This window comes from Ciona robusta, chromosome 3 (genome assembly GCF_009617815.1).
Source record: "Ciona robusta chromosome 3, ASM961781v2".
Taxonomy (NCBI): Eukaryota; Metazoa; Chordata; class Ascidiacea; order Phlebobranchia; family Cionidae; genus Ciona; species Ciona robusta.
Genome location: NC_143237.1, coordinates 4,561,001 through 4,578,275, shown reverse-complemented (window position 1 = coordinate 4,578,275; position 17,275 = coordinate 4,561,001). Strand labels below are relative to the sequence as shown.

Here is a 17,275-nt window from a genome sequence, read left to right as displayed (position 1 = left end):
ACCGCAATATATTTACCCATCATAGGGTTCCGTGAGAATAAGGCAAATTATTGATTCGGCAAACCGCACGATCATGCTGCTGTCTCTCTTTTGCACATCAGACTTTGATCGAGAATACATACGCCAGAAGTTTAATTGTACAAGTTTAACAGATGTCACATTAATTTACAACATCTAGTATCACAATCACCATACTGTTAAACAATTTGCCTATGTCACTAAACACAGTTTTTTTAGTTAACAACAAATAACAGATGATTTGGAAGCATATATTTTCTTGGAACTTTGAACTTTATTCAAATGGCAGTTCAATTTCTTCTATGACACAGTTTGTAATACATTGCAAGAAAACTGTCACGCTACCTGTAAAACGACATATGTTACTAAAGGCTTCTCTAATATGAACAGAACGTCTTATACAGTAAAACATGGATTATAATCATCGTAGTTAATTTGAGTCTACTTAGTTACTGGCCTGTGCTTACAGGTTTTAATTTATTAAGTTCAAATTTGTGCAAAAAGCAAATATTATGAAACGCCCTTACCGTAAACTTTGTTTAAGCAAGTTGGTTTCTTTGCTTTTATAGCAAGCAAATACACTGGTACAGAGGTTAGGACCATTCCCAGACCTATACCGCTCTCTATCGGTGAAATTACAAAAGAAATGATGCCAGTACCGAAACATAGGAAAGCTGCCGTGATCGGAATAATCAGTGGTAACTAAATAAAATGGTTTGATAATAGTTTGTAACTACAAAATCCATATTATATCTTCGGATTTCGTTTTATTAGCTTACTGTAAGGCAAACGTAATTGGAACAATCCTAAAAACTAAACTTAAATAGAATTATTTATACTTGTTATACTTAAATACCTTAAGCGGACGTTCCATTCGCGGTTGCTGAAACCTCAATACTACGAGACCAGTTATGGCAAGTCCCATGCTTAAAAAGTAAACAAAATTGACGTAGTTTATTAAAAGGAACACATCTTCCGTTACCATGTACACTGCACTCAATGATCCCTGAAGATATAATGTTTTACGTATACAGCGCTAAATACGTGTGCATACAATTGCTTACAATGACAATTATGGAAGGTGTTGGGGTCAAGCTCTTCGTGTTGATCATCCCCATGATAGAGGGCAGATGACCTTCACATGCCCCGATGTAGAATAATCTGGAATATAGTCAACATCATTCTACATGAAACATACCTGATCTGCATTACCGAGAAGATGTGAATATCGATCCATTTATCCCACCAAAGCAGCAGAGAGCAACAAATATTGGAATACAAATACTCCAATGTCCCATAGTAAGCTTGCCGAAGACCTTGGTGCAGATAAACATGATTTTACATCTAGTTAATCATGCTGCGGTAGAGTAGTATAAGACCACACAAACACCTATATCGGACAACGAAGAGAGTGGGAAAAGGTAGGAAACCTTTAGCACATAATAATCAAATACCCGAATCGTGGTTTGAACAATTAACAACGGTTTATAAGGGTGGTGAGGATACGGTTTTATACTTCTTTGAATGTTCTCTGTTCACTACCAAATGGGAAGAAACTAGAATAAAAAAGGTATCCCATATTCTTCCACCCTAATATATGCATGTTATTAAAACAATTATAGCGCTCACCACTGCTGTGGCGTCGGATCCCACCATTTCAGGTTCCAGGACTGTAAAATATGCAAGGTTTATACAAACGTACAACACCGTAATTATAAACATCGAAGTGGTGATCGCCAAAGGAAGATTTCTGTAAAATATATTGGGTCGCATTCAAACAAAAAAAAAACGAGGTATGTTTAATTCTACCTGGAAGGGTTCTTTATTTCGTCAGTGACGTAGTTCAGTTCGTTCCTGTATACAAGTTTCGATTTTAATTCAAAAACAAAACAAGGAAACAAATATTATTACATTGGTATCCATCCAGCCACAACTGTACCAAACATGAACGAATGCTGACGAGTGTAACTTGCTTTATCCTTGCAGGGCCGAAAAACGACAGTCATTATAAAATAAGTGTTCTGTTTAATGCACATGCTTACGAGTTACGACGTATGTAACTTTGTGGGTAATTATTTGTTATTTTTTCTCTTGTATGGCTGACAACATAGAGACCCCATTTGTGACCGTTGGGTTGGAGCAATTGCTGTTAAGTGTCTCGTCCAAGGACATATACATTGAAAGCAGCGGCGTCTCCTGGACTCCGTTGCCTATATATGGTTTAAGGCAGGCGGCGCGCTAACCAGCTTTATCATGACGCCACGGCGAACAACATAAACTATTTCACTCACCACCCAGAGAATGCCCATAAACCAGCATTTAATGCAAGAACTATTTTCTTCACATCGCTGGTTGACCCAGCGAACACTTTTGAACTTGAAAAGTTTTCTATTTTCCCTGTTGTATAACGAATATTTAAGTTAAAACTTTGGATGTCCCATACTTTCATCAGCTAAGGCAGAGGTTTAATTCTTGTGTATATATTTTATAATTCGTCTCTAATGTTACGTACAAACAGCTTGCATTAAAGTAGACAATACACTTCTGCAAATGATAATATAGTATTAGTAATATATTTTAAGCTAAAAATGACCAAGTTAAACAACGAACAGACTGGATTAAGGTTAAAACAGCAATGTTCATTGCGCTGGCGAACTTTATTAAAAACTTTTAAACTTATAGTGTTTATCTACCGTTCGCAGCTTGTACGATTCCCATTACAATAACAATGACCAAAGCCAATACTTTAGCGACGGTAAAGATTTTTTGAACCTTTGTACTAAGTTTGGAGCTTCTGCAATTCACCCATGTTAGAATGCCTGCAACATAAGTTTCATATTTTTAGGTTTTGGGAAGATACCACCAGAAGAGTTTGTGTTACTTAGCACAGAATATCCAAATATCCTGACCGTGTTTTAAATATGAATGAATGGATGAATGAAACTTTATCCTCGCGTGGCCAGAAAACGACAGTCGTTATTACACGGGTTTAACACCTCGTGCCAGCTTACGAGTTACCATGCATGTTACTTTGTGGGTGATTGTTTTTTTGATATTATAATTTTCTTTATGTATGGCTGATAATTTGGACAACCCATTAGTGATCACTGGGTTGGAGCAATTGTCGTTAAGTGTCTTGCCCAAGGACACATACGCCCACAATGGTAGCAGCGTCGAGCCTTGAACCTATTACCTACTGGTTACAGGCAAACGCGCTAACCACTATGCCACGGCGCCTGACAAGATTTAACAACGGTCTATGGGAGTCGTAAGGTTGGGTTTTATATTTATTCAAATTTTCCTTTTTACTAACAAATGTACTTTTTTCTAATTTTGTTGCTAAATTAATACATATTGACCCGTGCCTATTATTCTAATGTAGCCTATATATGCATTTCTCAGTTGTTTTTTTAATTTTCAGTTAAGACAAATTGAGACCAAAAAGATTATCTCTTTCGTCAAACTTTGCGAAACGTTTTGGCTTATTTATACAACTACATCATTGGATTGATGATTCGAACTGGCAAACTACCAAATTTTTAAAATGATTCAAACAGCATAGTTTTAAAATTATTCAGACAGCATTTTAAAATGATTATCTTACTATTATGCTTCTTTCAGCCATTGAAAAATGTTGTATTCTTTTAAGTTCGAATTTTAACATTTAACAACCCTAAACGCCTTTCCGTTCACTTTACTGGACCGTAAGATTACTGTTGAATAAAATTTTAATATTTTTTTCGTTTATTCTGCCTAGCAGAAATAGCTCCAGTAGGCCGCGCATCTTGGATAGCCGTAAAAGGGATTGACGAAATATTGCGTTTTCTCTACCCCACTATACATATTACGAAGTATAACCCTATTCTGCAAACAGGTTGCCAAGATTGCGTGTTGTTGCTTGTAGCTTCGATTGCTTCAAATATTTACATTAAGACTATGCAAATTAAAGGTCTTATACATACCCACTGACAAGAGGGCGATAATCTGCACCACAGTTGTTGGAACTTCTATGCAGTCAACCTTCACCACATAATATGCAAGCGTAAGTGCAATGATCGCATGAGAAGCAGGTCGGATTACTGTTAGCTCAATCCATATTCTAAAAAAATGTAGTAAGCCATAGATATGAATAAATTATATCCTCGCGTGGTCGTTATGGAACCAGGGTAATGTTTCAATATCACGTTATACCAAGTATACGGAAGCTTTTAGATGTTTGTTTGTACTTACCGCATAAAAGCCCAGAAAGGTCCAAAAACCTCCAATATGTAAAGATAATCACCGCCCGATCGAGGAATCGTTGTTCCAAGCTCAGCGAACGAAAGTGCCCCGAGTGTCGAGAACACACCACATAGAGACCATATTATAAGACTAAGTCCAACCGAGCCAGAGTTTGTTGCAACACCAGCTGGCGAAAGAAAAATACCGGACCCTACAATGATGCCAAGAACAATTGCAGTTCCTTCCAAATATCCGACCGTTTTGCGCATTATAACAATAGAATCGTTCGAACTTGCAGATGACCTTACTCTGTGAAAATAACGCAGTTTAAAAGCCGCCATTGTAGAGAATATACGAGCGAACAGCTCTAACAGACACACTGTGGTACAATAACCACGGCGCTTGCCCATATACACCAGAAGCTGACTGTTGGTTCAAGCTAAACCATAATTGAGCAAGGCAAGCATTACGACAGATATATCCGGCCGGCCGACTGCAACTTATATTTATTGTGTAAGTTACAACCCCTTTAGAACAGAGGTATAAACGCATTTATTGAATTCTGGTAGCTGCTTTCAGGTACCTGAATTCAACAAAGAAGTAGCACAATAAAAGAAGTAAAACACGACTTGAATCAGACGAAGTTTACTTTGCATTTTATGGTTAGTTAAGGACCTGTTAGTATTGTTCGTGCGCAAAAGCTGTTTGTGCGTTTTTAAAATACGGCCATTTTTCAAATGGTAAAACTGCTTATAAAACGATGTCTATAAACGGGTAGACATTTTTTCTAAAAAAAATAACTTATTATAATAATGGTTCTTGCAACAGGGACACAACTATTTCTTTCGTAAACCGCCCTAATATTAAATTTATCTACTTTATGTTAAGTTGTTATTACCTTATAACCTGAGAAACAGTGACCCACGCTTGTATATGGAGCGTACGGTTATGCCAGAACATATTCGGTATAGTTTAATTGCGTAAAACGAGAAACAAGGGCTGTAATTACACGTTTAAAATGAAAGCGAAGAACGCAAATGTCGATATTGATTTTTTGGTTTTGATCTCGATTTTTTTCATGACTGTGACGTATTAGATTACGTAACCCAGTTAGTAAAATAGAAACAGTATATTTTAAACGGGAATAAATGCGAAATATTTAAATGCTAATTTTTAATTCCAGCCAAACCATAGTAAAGCCATTTGTAGTTTGCTGGTGTTAACGATTAAACTAGTTTCAAAGGTTTATTAAAATAGCTTAAATATTTCGTACAGTTTGTATTTACACATTAGGAAAACAGAAAGGCGGCCAAAATGACTTTACACAAAAACAATAAAAACATCGGGATTAAACAACAAAAACATCGTTTGAAAATTATTTATATAAAGTTTACCTGGTAATATTAAAAATCTATTTTATGTCCTATCCTTCCGCACATTGTAGTTTTGTAGGTTTTTATTGCCAATCTTTAAAAGGTTTGTTTTAAATCATCAATTTATACCTCAGGGTTATTTAAAATATAATTCACTGCTATAATGACATCATAATATATGAAAAACATGTTCGACGTTCAATCATTTGCACTTAATTTAATTTAGAAGAATAATATATAAAATTTAGAAGAAGTGGCTTGTGCCAAAAAACAATATCCAATTTAAATGTAAACTTTATCAATAGTTATTATCAACTTTCTTTTATTACAAGTTGATATGCATTTGTAGGATACGATACATTATTTGTCAATTGATGTTCGAACAATACCTATTAACATTTAAACATTACTAATTTTTCATACAATAATAATGTAGGTAACTAACAATAATAGTATAGGGCAAAAAAAGGTTTAAACTTGCTTTTCAAAGCGTACAGTATTATTTCGTGGTATTTACGTGTATTCTTTTTAATAAATTCACTTATTAATCCAAACTAACAATGAATTTAAACTGTTCCGTCTTACCCTGTAAATTTTTGAAATGGTAAAATTAAACCTGTTGAGCGAATTGCTAAATACCTCCTCGTGTGTTTCATTTTATTTTATTTTTTTGATTTCTTTTATTATTAAAGGAATAATAGTACTAATTCGTGGTATCACTGAAAAACCGTCGTGTATTTTGATTTTGAAAATATTTCGCAATATGTGCTTAAGTGTCCCATATTCCCCACTCCATACTAAATACTTTTAAAGGCATCATCGCATCATCAAGCATCCTAAAAATATACATTATAAAAAGTTAAAAGCTGTTTACAAACCGTCGCTTAATAAATATGTCCGGTGGCAAAGTACACACCATGATTGCTCTTGTGGGTTACGAGTATACGTAACTTAGGAATGTTCGTTTTTGAGCACGTTAGTAGTCATATAGATCCTTTTCCGTCGAACAGTTGTTCTTGTTGTTGTTTTTGGGCGATTTTTCCATATATATCTCAATTCTTAATTCTAGCATTTAATCTTTAATATCTTGATTGAAATCAAATCATAATATATGTTTATAATTTTTAAACCAAATTTTCAGAATTGAAATCGCATAATCAGCGATTAATTAACGATTACTTTACTGTTTGATCAAATGCGCCAAATTTAAAACTTTAATAAAATAATTGCAACTTAAACTTTATTAAAATAATTGTACTATAGAAAATATTTTGAATTAAGCATAGTTTTATAAACCATACTGCATAGGATCGCCTAATTAGCGAGTAGTTCTCGAATACTTTTCTGTTTATTTCAGGCGTTTATTCGTACTTTAACATTGATCGATTGTATTAGATACAATAATTTTAACTAAGCTTAGTCTCATAAACCATAGTGCATAAAATCGTCCAATTAATGTGTAATTAATGATTGTAACGTTTGCGCGTCAAGTGAACTGTCATGCATCCGGAAGCCGTTGGTAACACAGTAATCGGTAACTTTTGGCTTTGTTTACGTTAGTGTGGAAATACAAATAAAAAGTGTATGTATTTATAGTCCCCTATATCTCTTATAAAAAATAATTCAAAATAATTGTTATTCCGGGCGAGGATCGGCACATTGGCCTTCCCGTCGGGCGACCTAACCGGTTTAGCTATAACTACCAGTCATACGACCTGTCGAAGCAGCGCATATATAATGTCTGGGAATTCAGGACATTGGGAGGGTGCGTGTTAGGAAGATAAGGAATCCACACAACGAATGACGGCGACGCCTGAATCAAACTATTACTATTTAAGCGGGGACGCATCAACAGCACTACTCTTATACCTTATTATCATTTTTCGTAATTAAAACATTATTTTTAATTAAACATTATATGAATAATAATAACTTTTACCATTACCTAATTACTGCGTGATTACAATTTGTCCAAATTCATGAAAACAAACGATTTTAAGCGACGACAATGTGTAAATTCACAAGTCAACACATGGTACAGGAGTTGTCAAAGCGTATTCACACATATTCTTTACCAATCACTCAATTCTCATACGTCATACATCATAAGTTTCATTATAGTTATAAATTATAATACATGTATGAATGTATTCTGCCTACTGCTCCACAGTCACCAATGGCAGCTAGAACCTGTTTTGTTGGTTACTTCATATTTGGTTTTGATCGAGCCCAGTCGACCGTTGAAGTAAAAGGGGTAACTAATAGAGTAGGGTTGGGGGAGATGGGACAACTTTTCTTTAATTTTCTCTTTCCATTTGGTAGTAAACAAAGAACATTAAATGAACTATAAAATTGTATTCTTACGACTTCCACAGACCGTTGTTAGTTATTTAAAACACGTTCAGGCTATTTGGATAATATGTGTTAAAGGTGTCCCATCTACCCCCACCCCTCAATATTATGCTAATTATAGTTTAAACGTGCTTTCTCATTAGATTTTTGATATCTTGTATTTTTTGTAAAGGTTTGAAAAGTTTAACTTTGTCGCTAATCAGCATTTGAAAATCGCTCTGTGCTGTTAAAAAGGTTGAAAAATAAGGTTCATTCTAGAAAAGCTCCGACTTGCCAGCTGTTCGCTAGATTGTCCAAATACCGCGTATACGTATTACGAATTAAGTTATAATTAAACGAATATAGCAATAACCCTGCCGTAAACAAGTTGCCTAGACAGTGTGTTATTGATTGTAGCTTTAGTGCTTCCAACATTCATTTTAACAGACCATGCAAACAAAGAAATAATAAAGAACAGTTGCTTAAGAAGTTTTGTGAAGCATGTTATTTATATATACACGGATCATTACGAGTGTATAACGTTGTTAAGCGCCTTTTAAAATAGCTTTTTAGAAGTACATGAATACAACCGAATGATTTTTGCAAGTACGTGGAAGACTGTAATAATTCGATACAACCCAACCCACCTGGATAAACGGACACTTTTTAATGTCGGGTTTTCTTCATATGCGGTTTCCCCAAGAAGTGGGACTTCATCTTGCGCTTTGTTTATATCCATTGGTTAGATCAACTACACACCAACATTTAAAACGATACAATCAAAAATATTTTATCTTCTACCTCTTTTTCTGTAAAGTTGATTTCAGCAGAAAAAATTCGAATTTTACAGTATTCGAATTTTCCGAAAGTATTTAAATTTTCCAACCAAATATTCACCACGACCTCTTAATACAGTTTTAGAACATTGTGTCAAGTAACAACTTCAAACCTTTTTCTGGTCGGCAGTAATCAGCCGAAAACGGAGATTTTGCTTTAGCTGATCACGCGCGAAAGACGTTTCAGCTGATCAGAATTGTGATCCCTGCAGCCGAATTAGTTCCGCATGGTTTCGTTTACTGCCGTGAACAAAAAACCACACTGGGAAATTGAACTGCCTTTCCTGTCGGAATATTTATGTAGCGCGAAGAAGTTTCTGGTTAAGTGCCGCATTGTATTTATCGGTTGTCGTTATGACATTTCGATATATAAACCAAGGATTATGAAAGTGTTTAAAAGATTAACGCATGAAATTAATAATTCCGTTGCGAAATTTGATTTAAAGGGAATTTTAAGATAGAATAATTATGTTTTAAATTATATGTACGCTTTGAAGCCGCTTGGCCTTTGTAACCATCATATATAGCGAACTATTGTTCTTCGGTCCAGTGGCATTGAACTGATTGTAGGTTTTGGTACACAATGACGAATTCTTTCTCATAAATTCTCATGAACTAAAAATGAAGTTAGCAGGTGACGCGTTTACACTGCAACAGATTGTTTAAGTAAGTTGTTGGTATTGTTTCGAATCAGCCTTAGCGCTAAGTTTAGTATTAAGTTTCATTCTCTTTCAAGGATCAATACACCAATCTGACATTTAATATTGGTACGGTCTAAGATAGGTTGTTTAATTTTCTTTTTAAAACACAGCTGTGTCTTAAGTTGCTGCTTTATGTTATTGATTTAAAAAAAATCTTTTAAAGTAGAAACTTTTGTTTGAAAAGAAAACTTTAATTAATTGTTACCGGAAATACGGTCTGGCGACGAAAGTCAAACCCGCCCATCTAAATCAAGTAACACAGATCGAGGGGGTCGAAATAGAACTTTAGCACCTGACGCCATAGAAAAAAAAAGCGAAGAAAAGAAACAAAAACTTCCAATCGTCCTTTCGGAAGTTAGTAGTCAACAGAAGATTCAGTAAAACTTTATGAACAATAAAAGTTTTAAGAGAATAATCGACAAGAACTTCAGTAAAATGATTTATGTTTTAGTCATGTTGACAGTGATTCTTGGGGTTATTGAATCTGCTATCATTCAATTTCCAAACGCACAAGAAGAAGGCACAAGTATCACTCCAGCTTTTAAACTTTATAAGGATAAAACATTTACACAGGAACTAAAAAGTCTACCGAAGTTTACTTCCCATGAAAACCTGTTTATTGAGGTAAGTTTCTTATGAGCATTACACTTTAGTTTAATCCACATTACCTGTATCTTACTACACTTCTTGCACTTAAGTATTCACTTTATCAAGATATGTTTAAATTTTGCATTATCGATATGTGCAGTAAAATGAGGTAAGATAGGACACTTTGTCAGACAAAGGTTTTTTTAATTTTTGTTTTTACGGACTTCTACTTAATGATAATCAGAAAAAAGAATGTTACAGAATTATTCAACAGTATTATCACGATTTTATTAAGCACGCGTCAAAGCAGATTACTGTTTTAAAATATTTTTAAAAAAATGTTACATATAGAAACAGTATGGTTTGAACAGGTAAAATAACGAAATAGTAAGGTGCTAATTTTGAATGCTTGTTAAATCATAATAAAGCCGATGACATTTTGTAGTTAGCGGCAGTGAACGATTAAACTAGTTTTATAGTTCATGACAAACACATGAATGTTTCGTACAGTTTGATTTTGTCTCATAAAACTAGTTTTAGTTTTGTGAAAAAAATCTTACATATAAACGAGGAAAATAAGCAGAGGTTTAATATGACGTTAATTTAGTATTAAAACAACAAAAAACACCGTTTTGTAGTTTTATATACAAAGTTTGCATGGCAAAGAAAATAGCACAGCCGGTTAATTTCGGTTAGTTATAACTACAAGTTGCTGAACACTAATAATATAAAAATATTTCAGTTTCGTGTCCCATATTCCTTGACATTATAGTTTTATAATAATAACTTTGATTTGTCTCTTCGATTACGGTATCAAAGATTAAATTTTTTTTATAAACATACGGATTATAAACATATATTGGAGTGGGGGAAGATGGGACACTTTCTCATTCCATTTGCTCGGGCCATATGGTAGTAAACAAAGAACAATTAAACAACTATGAAACTGTATCCCCACGACTCCCATTTACCGTTGTTAATTGTTTAAAACACGATCAGGATATTTGGATATTACGGGCTAAAGGTGTCCCGTCTTCCCTCACCCTACTATATTTACATTTATTTGGAAGAAAATAAGCGTGGTCGCCACACCTAGCCGTCAGACGAGCCATTTATTATAATTAGGTTAAACTTCTAGTGGAAACCTAAGTGTGCGTAAAGACCATTTTCCGCACCTTAAAGTTAATATAATTGTTAGGTCAGGACATTTAAGCTGCAAGAAATCTTCTAAGAGTGGGTTGGTTACGAATATTATTTTGTAAAGAAAACCATAATTTAGGACCGATGTAGCTCATATAGACTATTGGGAAGTTAATTTGTTGTAGAATGGAATGAAGAATTTGGCTTTACTTCTTGTTTTTTTTAATAAGGTGCAGTGGTTTGGGGGAAATTTTGACAATTCGGAGCTAAGGGAGTTTTGTAGGTTTTTATTGCCAAATTTTGAAAGGTTTGCTTTTAACTCAGTAATTTATACTTCACGAGCAATTAAAATACATAACATAGTGGTATAATAACAAGGTAATGTTTGGATAATATTTTACAAATTCGGATACTTGCAACTTGGATATATATTAGAAGTGGTATGATGCGAAAAACAGTGAACTTAGCAATACCAAGTCTGTATCAAAGTTGTAAACTTTTTTAATTTTTTTTATCAGTTTTCTGTTATAACAAGTTTATATGCATTTGTAGAATACAATATTTATGAATTGATGTTCAAACAACATCCATTATCGTTTAAACAGTGCCAATTTTCTCCTTTTTAAAAAAAAACTAACATTTTCAAAACTAAAGTAGGACAAGAGTATTCCTAATGGTAAAGAAATTAATTAATCAACATAAACAATGATTTTAAACTGTCCCATCTTATTACCCTGTGTTTTTTTTAATTCGTAAAGTTTCACCTGTTGTGCGAATCGCTAAATAACCCCTCGTGTGTTCTATTATTTTTTGGATTGTTGTCAACTCATTAAAAAATGATAGTACTAATTCGTGGTATCAACCCAAAACCGTCATGTATTTGTTTTTGAAAACATTGAGTAATATATGCTGTGTCCCATCTGCCCCACTCTACTGTAGACATCAACTGTATATGCATTATTGTTTTGTTTGGTGTTACAAGATCGGAGGCTAACAAAATTTTATTTAATTTTTCCGTCAGATTTCCGTTAAAGCGAATGTTAAGTTGGTGTTGCATCAATGTTGGGGAAGTCCCTCTAAGTCGTCAACCGATCCCACCAGATTCACATTCATTCAATCCGGGTTCGTGTTACTCCAGTCTTCAGTAATAATTTACACATTATATATTTATTGGTTATACGATGCTTAATGTCAGTAAAACAATTTTTACAACCTCGGTACTCAACTTTGTAAATAGTTATACATGTACATTTTCACCACAAACAAATTGGGAAGGGATGGTGTTACAAGTAGCTTGGAGCCTTCATATAAGTAAAATAAATATAATTTAATCATAAATAATTTTTTAACGTCTATGGAACATCAGCAAGCTAATCTTTACGAATTTTATGAATATTTATTTTTTATATTTATATTATACTTTCAATGTTATAGTGCTTTGCTTACACGGCGACATAAACCTCGGAATTCGCAGCAGTAATCATAATAATAATATAATTTGTTTTGTGTTACTATTAGGAATAAAGCGAAGCGGAATCAAAAATATTAAAACAAACAAATAAACTGAGAATGTCTGAGAAATATTTTTAACAGAGTTTACATGTTATGATTTTTAAACTATACGTATGTGTTGTATCGCCGCAAAAATAACATAAATGCGCATTCGCGACAGTGACGAATCATAGAGCCCACGAACCCTATATAGCCCGGCAGACGGATTAGGGGTCCACTATGATTTACCATTCGTTATAAAACAAGTGTTCGCATTTGTATTCACAAATATGTTAAAATATCGAACTGTTCTTGAGTAAATGATAAAATCCTAAATTGTGAAGTCAGAATTTGATGTATTATGTAATAATAATTAGATTATCACAACTGATCAGTCATAAGTCATAAGCTGCCAGAGTATATCCAAATCGATACGATGTATAATAAATATGTTAACAAAACTTAATAAAGGCGAATTATTGTGACCCATGGCCTAGATATAGATTTGAAAAAAACATTCAGCATATATTCCCCATTGTTTCAGAAGCTGTTTCGTTGTTTGGTTGTTTGAAAGTGATATCACGTTTGAGCATTTCTATCAATAGACAAATTTTGATTTTTCGCTGCTATTATTTCCCTTTAGTCTAATATAGTAAGGTGTGGTATGATAGGACATGGGGCATATTGAGACACCTAATTTAGGTTTCATTTACGAGTCCCATTTGATAATAGACGAAAACATATCTTACAGTAATATTTGAGCATTCTCACGGTTTAATATATTGCACAATATGGGATTCCTTGTTGTTGAGCATTACAACTTGGTGTTAGACAAGTGCAACATTTTTTTAATGGCTCATAAAAAAAGACAATTTTGAATTCATAGAAAAATTGTGAAACGTACTTGAAAAAATAAGCAGTGGTCAATATGGTTTAAATTAGTAATAAAAAATAACAGGAAAATACCGGTTTGCAATTATTTACATAATGTTTATGTTATAAATAACTTAGCACATACCTCGTTATTTACGACATGTTGACTGCAAGTTTAAATTTACTATTAACTTAAAATCTTTTACTTTTGTATCCCATCTTTCTACACTTTTTAGTGTTGCAAGTATTTATTGCCCAACTTTTAAAGGTTTGTTTTTAATTCAATAGTTAATACCTCATAGGTATTTTAAATATATGATAACACTGAAATTATAGCAAGATAAAGTATGGAAAATATATTAGAAATTTAGTTACAGGCACTTGTAGAAAAGTTTACATATTCCGTGGTATCACCCCTAAGGCCGTTATTAACGTTTTTTAAATATTCCGAACACATGCTTTTACCCCTCCTTACAATATATTTTTAGTTGTGCTTTCAACCATCTCGTTTCCACTCAAATTCTAATGAACGGGGTTTCAAGTAAAGTTCAATTTACGCACAAAGTTTTCCACTTCAATGTCGACCAAGCGGAAACTTACATTCACTGTACAATAGAATACTGCGCTACCGAACCTTGTCAACCTGTAGGTATTTTTCAACGGCTATATAGATTTGTTGTGACATCACGGCAAACACTTTTTAATTTATCCATTAACGTTATTTTACTTCACATATTATGTACACAACATATTTCTTTGCAGAACTGTTCTTCCAGAAGAAAAAGAAACTTGCTTGGAAGACGTACCATACTTAAAAATGATGATTTAGAAAAATCTTTTTTTGTTATAACAGTTTGAGGAAGGATCGATTGTTTTACTTAAAGTTGTATAGGTTTATATCAGAGATTTAAACGTACCCTGTGTGCCACATTCCTTTACTTTATATACCTGTGTGTATAGTACTGTTAGCAATGTGACGTTTTTAAACTATAGGGTAATGCATGGAAAACCGATTGGCGTATGCGCTTCCAAATATATTAATACTGTTATTGCATTACATAAAAGGGATATGACCGATATCTTACGGAGAATATGGTTTTTATTATTACTGCTGAAAGAGAGTAACGCGATCTTGTGATATGCGTATTACTGTGTTACAGTTTTCAATGCAGCTTAACTAATGATATAGTGGGATGGGGTTAGATGGGACACCTTTTTGATCTATTTTCTTCTCCAATTTGGTAGTAAACAAACATTCAACGTTTTTTTATAAAACTTTATCCTCACGGCTCCTATAGACCGTTGTTAATTGTTTAAAACACGATTATAGGATATTTGGTTATTATGTGTTAAAGGTGTCCCATCTTCTCCTATCCTCGATAATTAACTGTTGCTGGGAAAGGACGTTATAATGACGCAGAGAACCGAACGTTCGTGTGGGTATAAAGAAATGTTATTATTATTTGGCTTTCTGCGGCACACTTATCCGAACATTTGAATATTGGTCGCGACCAAAGTTAGTATAGACCGTTGGTCGCGACGAGCGGCCGAGTTCAGCAGTATAAATAATTCAAAGGTCGTCGTAAATAAGATTAAGGTATATAAGCATGCATGAAGACATTGGGCAATTTGGTCGTTCGATACCTTCTTTATAACGCATTTACCGAGTAGAATACGAAAAAATGTTTCATATGTTCCCTTTATAGCACTGGCGCTTGCTGAGGGCCAACTAAAAATATTTTCGGTGAAGTATCATACAGTTACATTGTATACATGCTGAATCGCTGATCGGTCTCAATCTAATGAGGTGTTATAGTGATGGATGCTTGGAATGAGTATATACCTTCACCATTTCAGATCATATTAGACTTAAATTAAAAAGCACAGGCAGAGCCAACTTAAAGGTAAGTTTAGTTATTGATTGACAACTTAGTATGCACCATAGAAACGTCAATATTTCCAATCCACGAAGCAATCTAAGAGCATGGGGTTGAAGCCGTTGTGGAACGATATAAACACAGCTAATACCACGCCGTATACTTCCGCACTAGTCAAGTCATTGTGCACATATACAAAGATAGTGTCAACTGCAGAACTTGCAAAAGGAAGACAGCATCGTATGTTGCCTACGCTCCCGGTTGATATTAATAAATTAAACAGCGGTGACTGCTGCTATTCGACTTTATGTAACTCGTTCGCAGTACAAAGCGAACCGCTGCTTTAGTCTGCCCAGAGAAAATACGAAAATGCATTTTCAAACACTCAACCAATTTAGACGTGGTGGATTTGTCAAGATGGTGTTTAATGAGAGCTCCAGCATTCAGATCTATCTGATCCAATGGAGGGCAGCAGATGGAAACACATTCGGCAATATTGTCACAAAGGGTGTCTGCTTGGTGAACAACACATTGTCGGGTCGACTGGGAAATAACGACAATTCATTTAATGCCCAAGTAAATACACCTAATTAACACAATGGGTCGGCGGTCGACTGTGGCATGGATTTTTTCATATGCCTTTGTGGCATATACAACACGAGGGTGTTTTTTCGTGGACGTACCGAAATAGACACAATATAAACGAGTTTCGCTGATCTCTCACTTTGTATTGATGAAGTCTACAAAGCGGGAGCGTCAATTGGTCAGTGGATTTCAGTTTACAATTTGTTAGAAATACCTTTCTTAATAAAGTTCAAGCCTTATAATTCTAATCACTATAACCTTCATCAAAAAGCCATTTTGACGAGCAAATGTGCTTGGTTCTTGAAATATCGCAGTATTTAGATGAAAATCAGCATTGAGCGATCAATGGTAAAATGCTATGGCCTAAGATCCAATATGGTGATAGTAGTAAGGATGTGATATTTGCGAGCGCTTTTTCGTTGGACCTATTTTATGTTGGAGCGCTTTTTGTTGAATCGATTTTTTTTCTCTTTTTTGATGGATTTTTTTTCACTCTTTTTTGATGGTATTTTTTTCTCTCTTTTTCTCTTTTTTTCTGGCTCGTAATTTTTAAGTCGTATGTGGGCGTGCGAGATGTAAATTTTAGATTTGGATATTCGAGTCGTATGTGGGCGTGCGAGATTATGACAAAGTATACTAATACCTTTTGTGATAACTATTAAATATAGTTATAATTTTGCTATCATTTAAATTTTTGTTTTCGGTAAAAAGTTTTTGAAACTGTTTGAGAGATTTACCTTTACATTTATAAATAACGTACAAGACACATCAGTAATAACCACATACGTTTGAATAAATACTTTGCATGGTTTGTTCGTTGTAAGACCACGATGAACTGTGTGTTTGTATGAAAGTAATATATTCTGGATAGTAAGGGTGGAGACCAAGAATAGTAAGGGTGGAGACCAAGAATTTAGTCGGCGCCGTGGTGTAGTGGTTAGCGCGCCTGCCTGTAACGCAGAGGTAATGAGTACAAGGCTCGACGCTGCTACCATTGTGGGCGTATGTGTCCTTGGGCAAAACACTTAACGGCAATTGCTCCAACCCAGTGGTCACTAATGGGTTGTCTAAATTATCAGCCATACATAAAAAAATAATAAAAAAATAAAAATAATAATTACCCACAAAGTAACATACATGGTAACTCGTAAGTTGGCAAGCACGAGGTGCTAACGACTGTCGTTTTCCGGTCACGCGAGGATAAAGTAAAAGTTACATTCATTCATTCATTCAATCCATAA

At 34.3% G+C, this 17,275-nt stretch overlaps 2 protein-coding genes across 5 annotated transcripts; one reads left to right on the top strand and one right to left on the bottom strand.

Annotated features, from left to right (window-relative positions):
* Positions 1–115: 115 nt before the first annotated feature.
* Positions 116–8,783, bottom strand: LOC149738345 (large neutral amino acids transporter small subunit 1-like). Of its 3 annotated transcripts, none has more exons than XR_016384685.1 (12): positions 8,591–8,783; positions 4,249–4,548; positions 3,981–4,117; positions 2,712–2,837; positions 2,310–2,415; positions 1,828–1,872; positions 1,648–1,768; positions 1,231–1,334; positions 1,083–1,179; positions 875–1,024; positions 546–692; positions 116–363 (listed from the first exon to the last, which is right to left on the bottom strand). XR_016384685.1 is itself a non-coding variant. In XM_089875345.1 (12 exons), exons 1-12 carry the CDS (start codon positions 8,680–8,682, stop codon positions 293–295), a joined length of 1,524 nt encoding a protein of 507 aa, XP_089731471.1. In that variant the 5' UTR covers positions 8,683–8,780; the 3' UTR covers positions 116–292. The 3 variants fall into 3 exon arrangements, 2 of the variants coding, with proteins under 2 accessions (XP_089731471.1, XP_089731472.1); XM_089875345.1 differs by having other exon boundaries at positions 546–720; positions 8,591–8,780; XM_089875346.1 differs by lacking the exon at positions 8,591–8,783 and adding an exon at positions 5,138–5,235 and having other exon boundaries at positions 546–720.
* Positions 8,784–9,570: 787 nt separating this feature from the next.
* Positions 9,571–14,663, top strand: LOC149738344 (uromodulin-like). Of its 2 annotated transcripts, none has more exons than XM_089875350.1 (4): positions 9,571–10,104; positions 12,230–12,330; positions 14,061–14,221; positions 14,335–14,663. In XM_089875350.1, the coding sequence occupies exons 1-4, from the start codon at positions 9,868–9,870 to the stop codon at positions 14,385–14,387; spliced, it is 552 nt and encodes a 183-aa protein (XP_089731476.1). In that variant the 5' UTR covers positions 9,571–9,867; the 3' UTR covers positions 14,388–14,663. The 2 variants fall into 2 exon arrangements, with proteins under 2 accessions (XP_089731476.1, XP_089731475.1); XM_089875349.1 differs by having other exon boundaries at positions 9,574–10,104; positions 14,061–14,217.
* Positions 14,664–17,275: the final 2,612 nt, after the last annotated feature.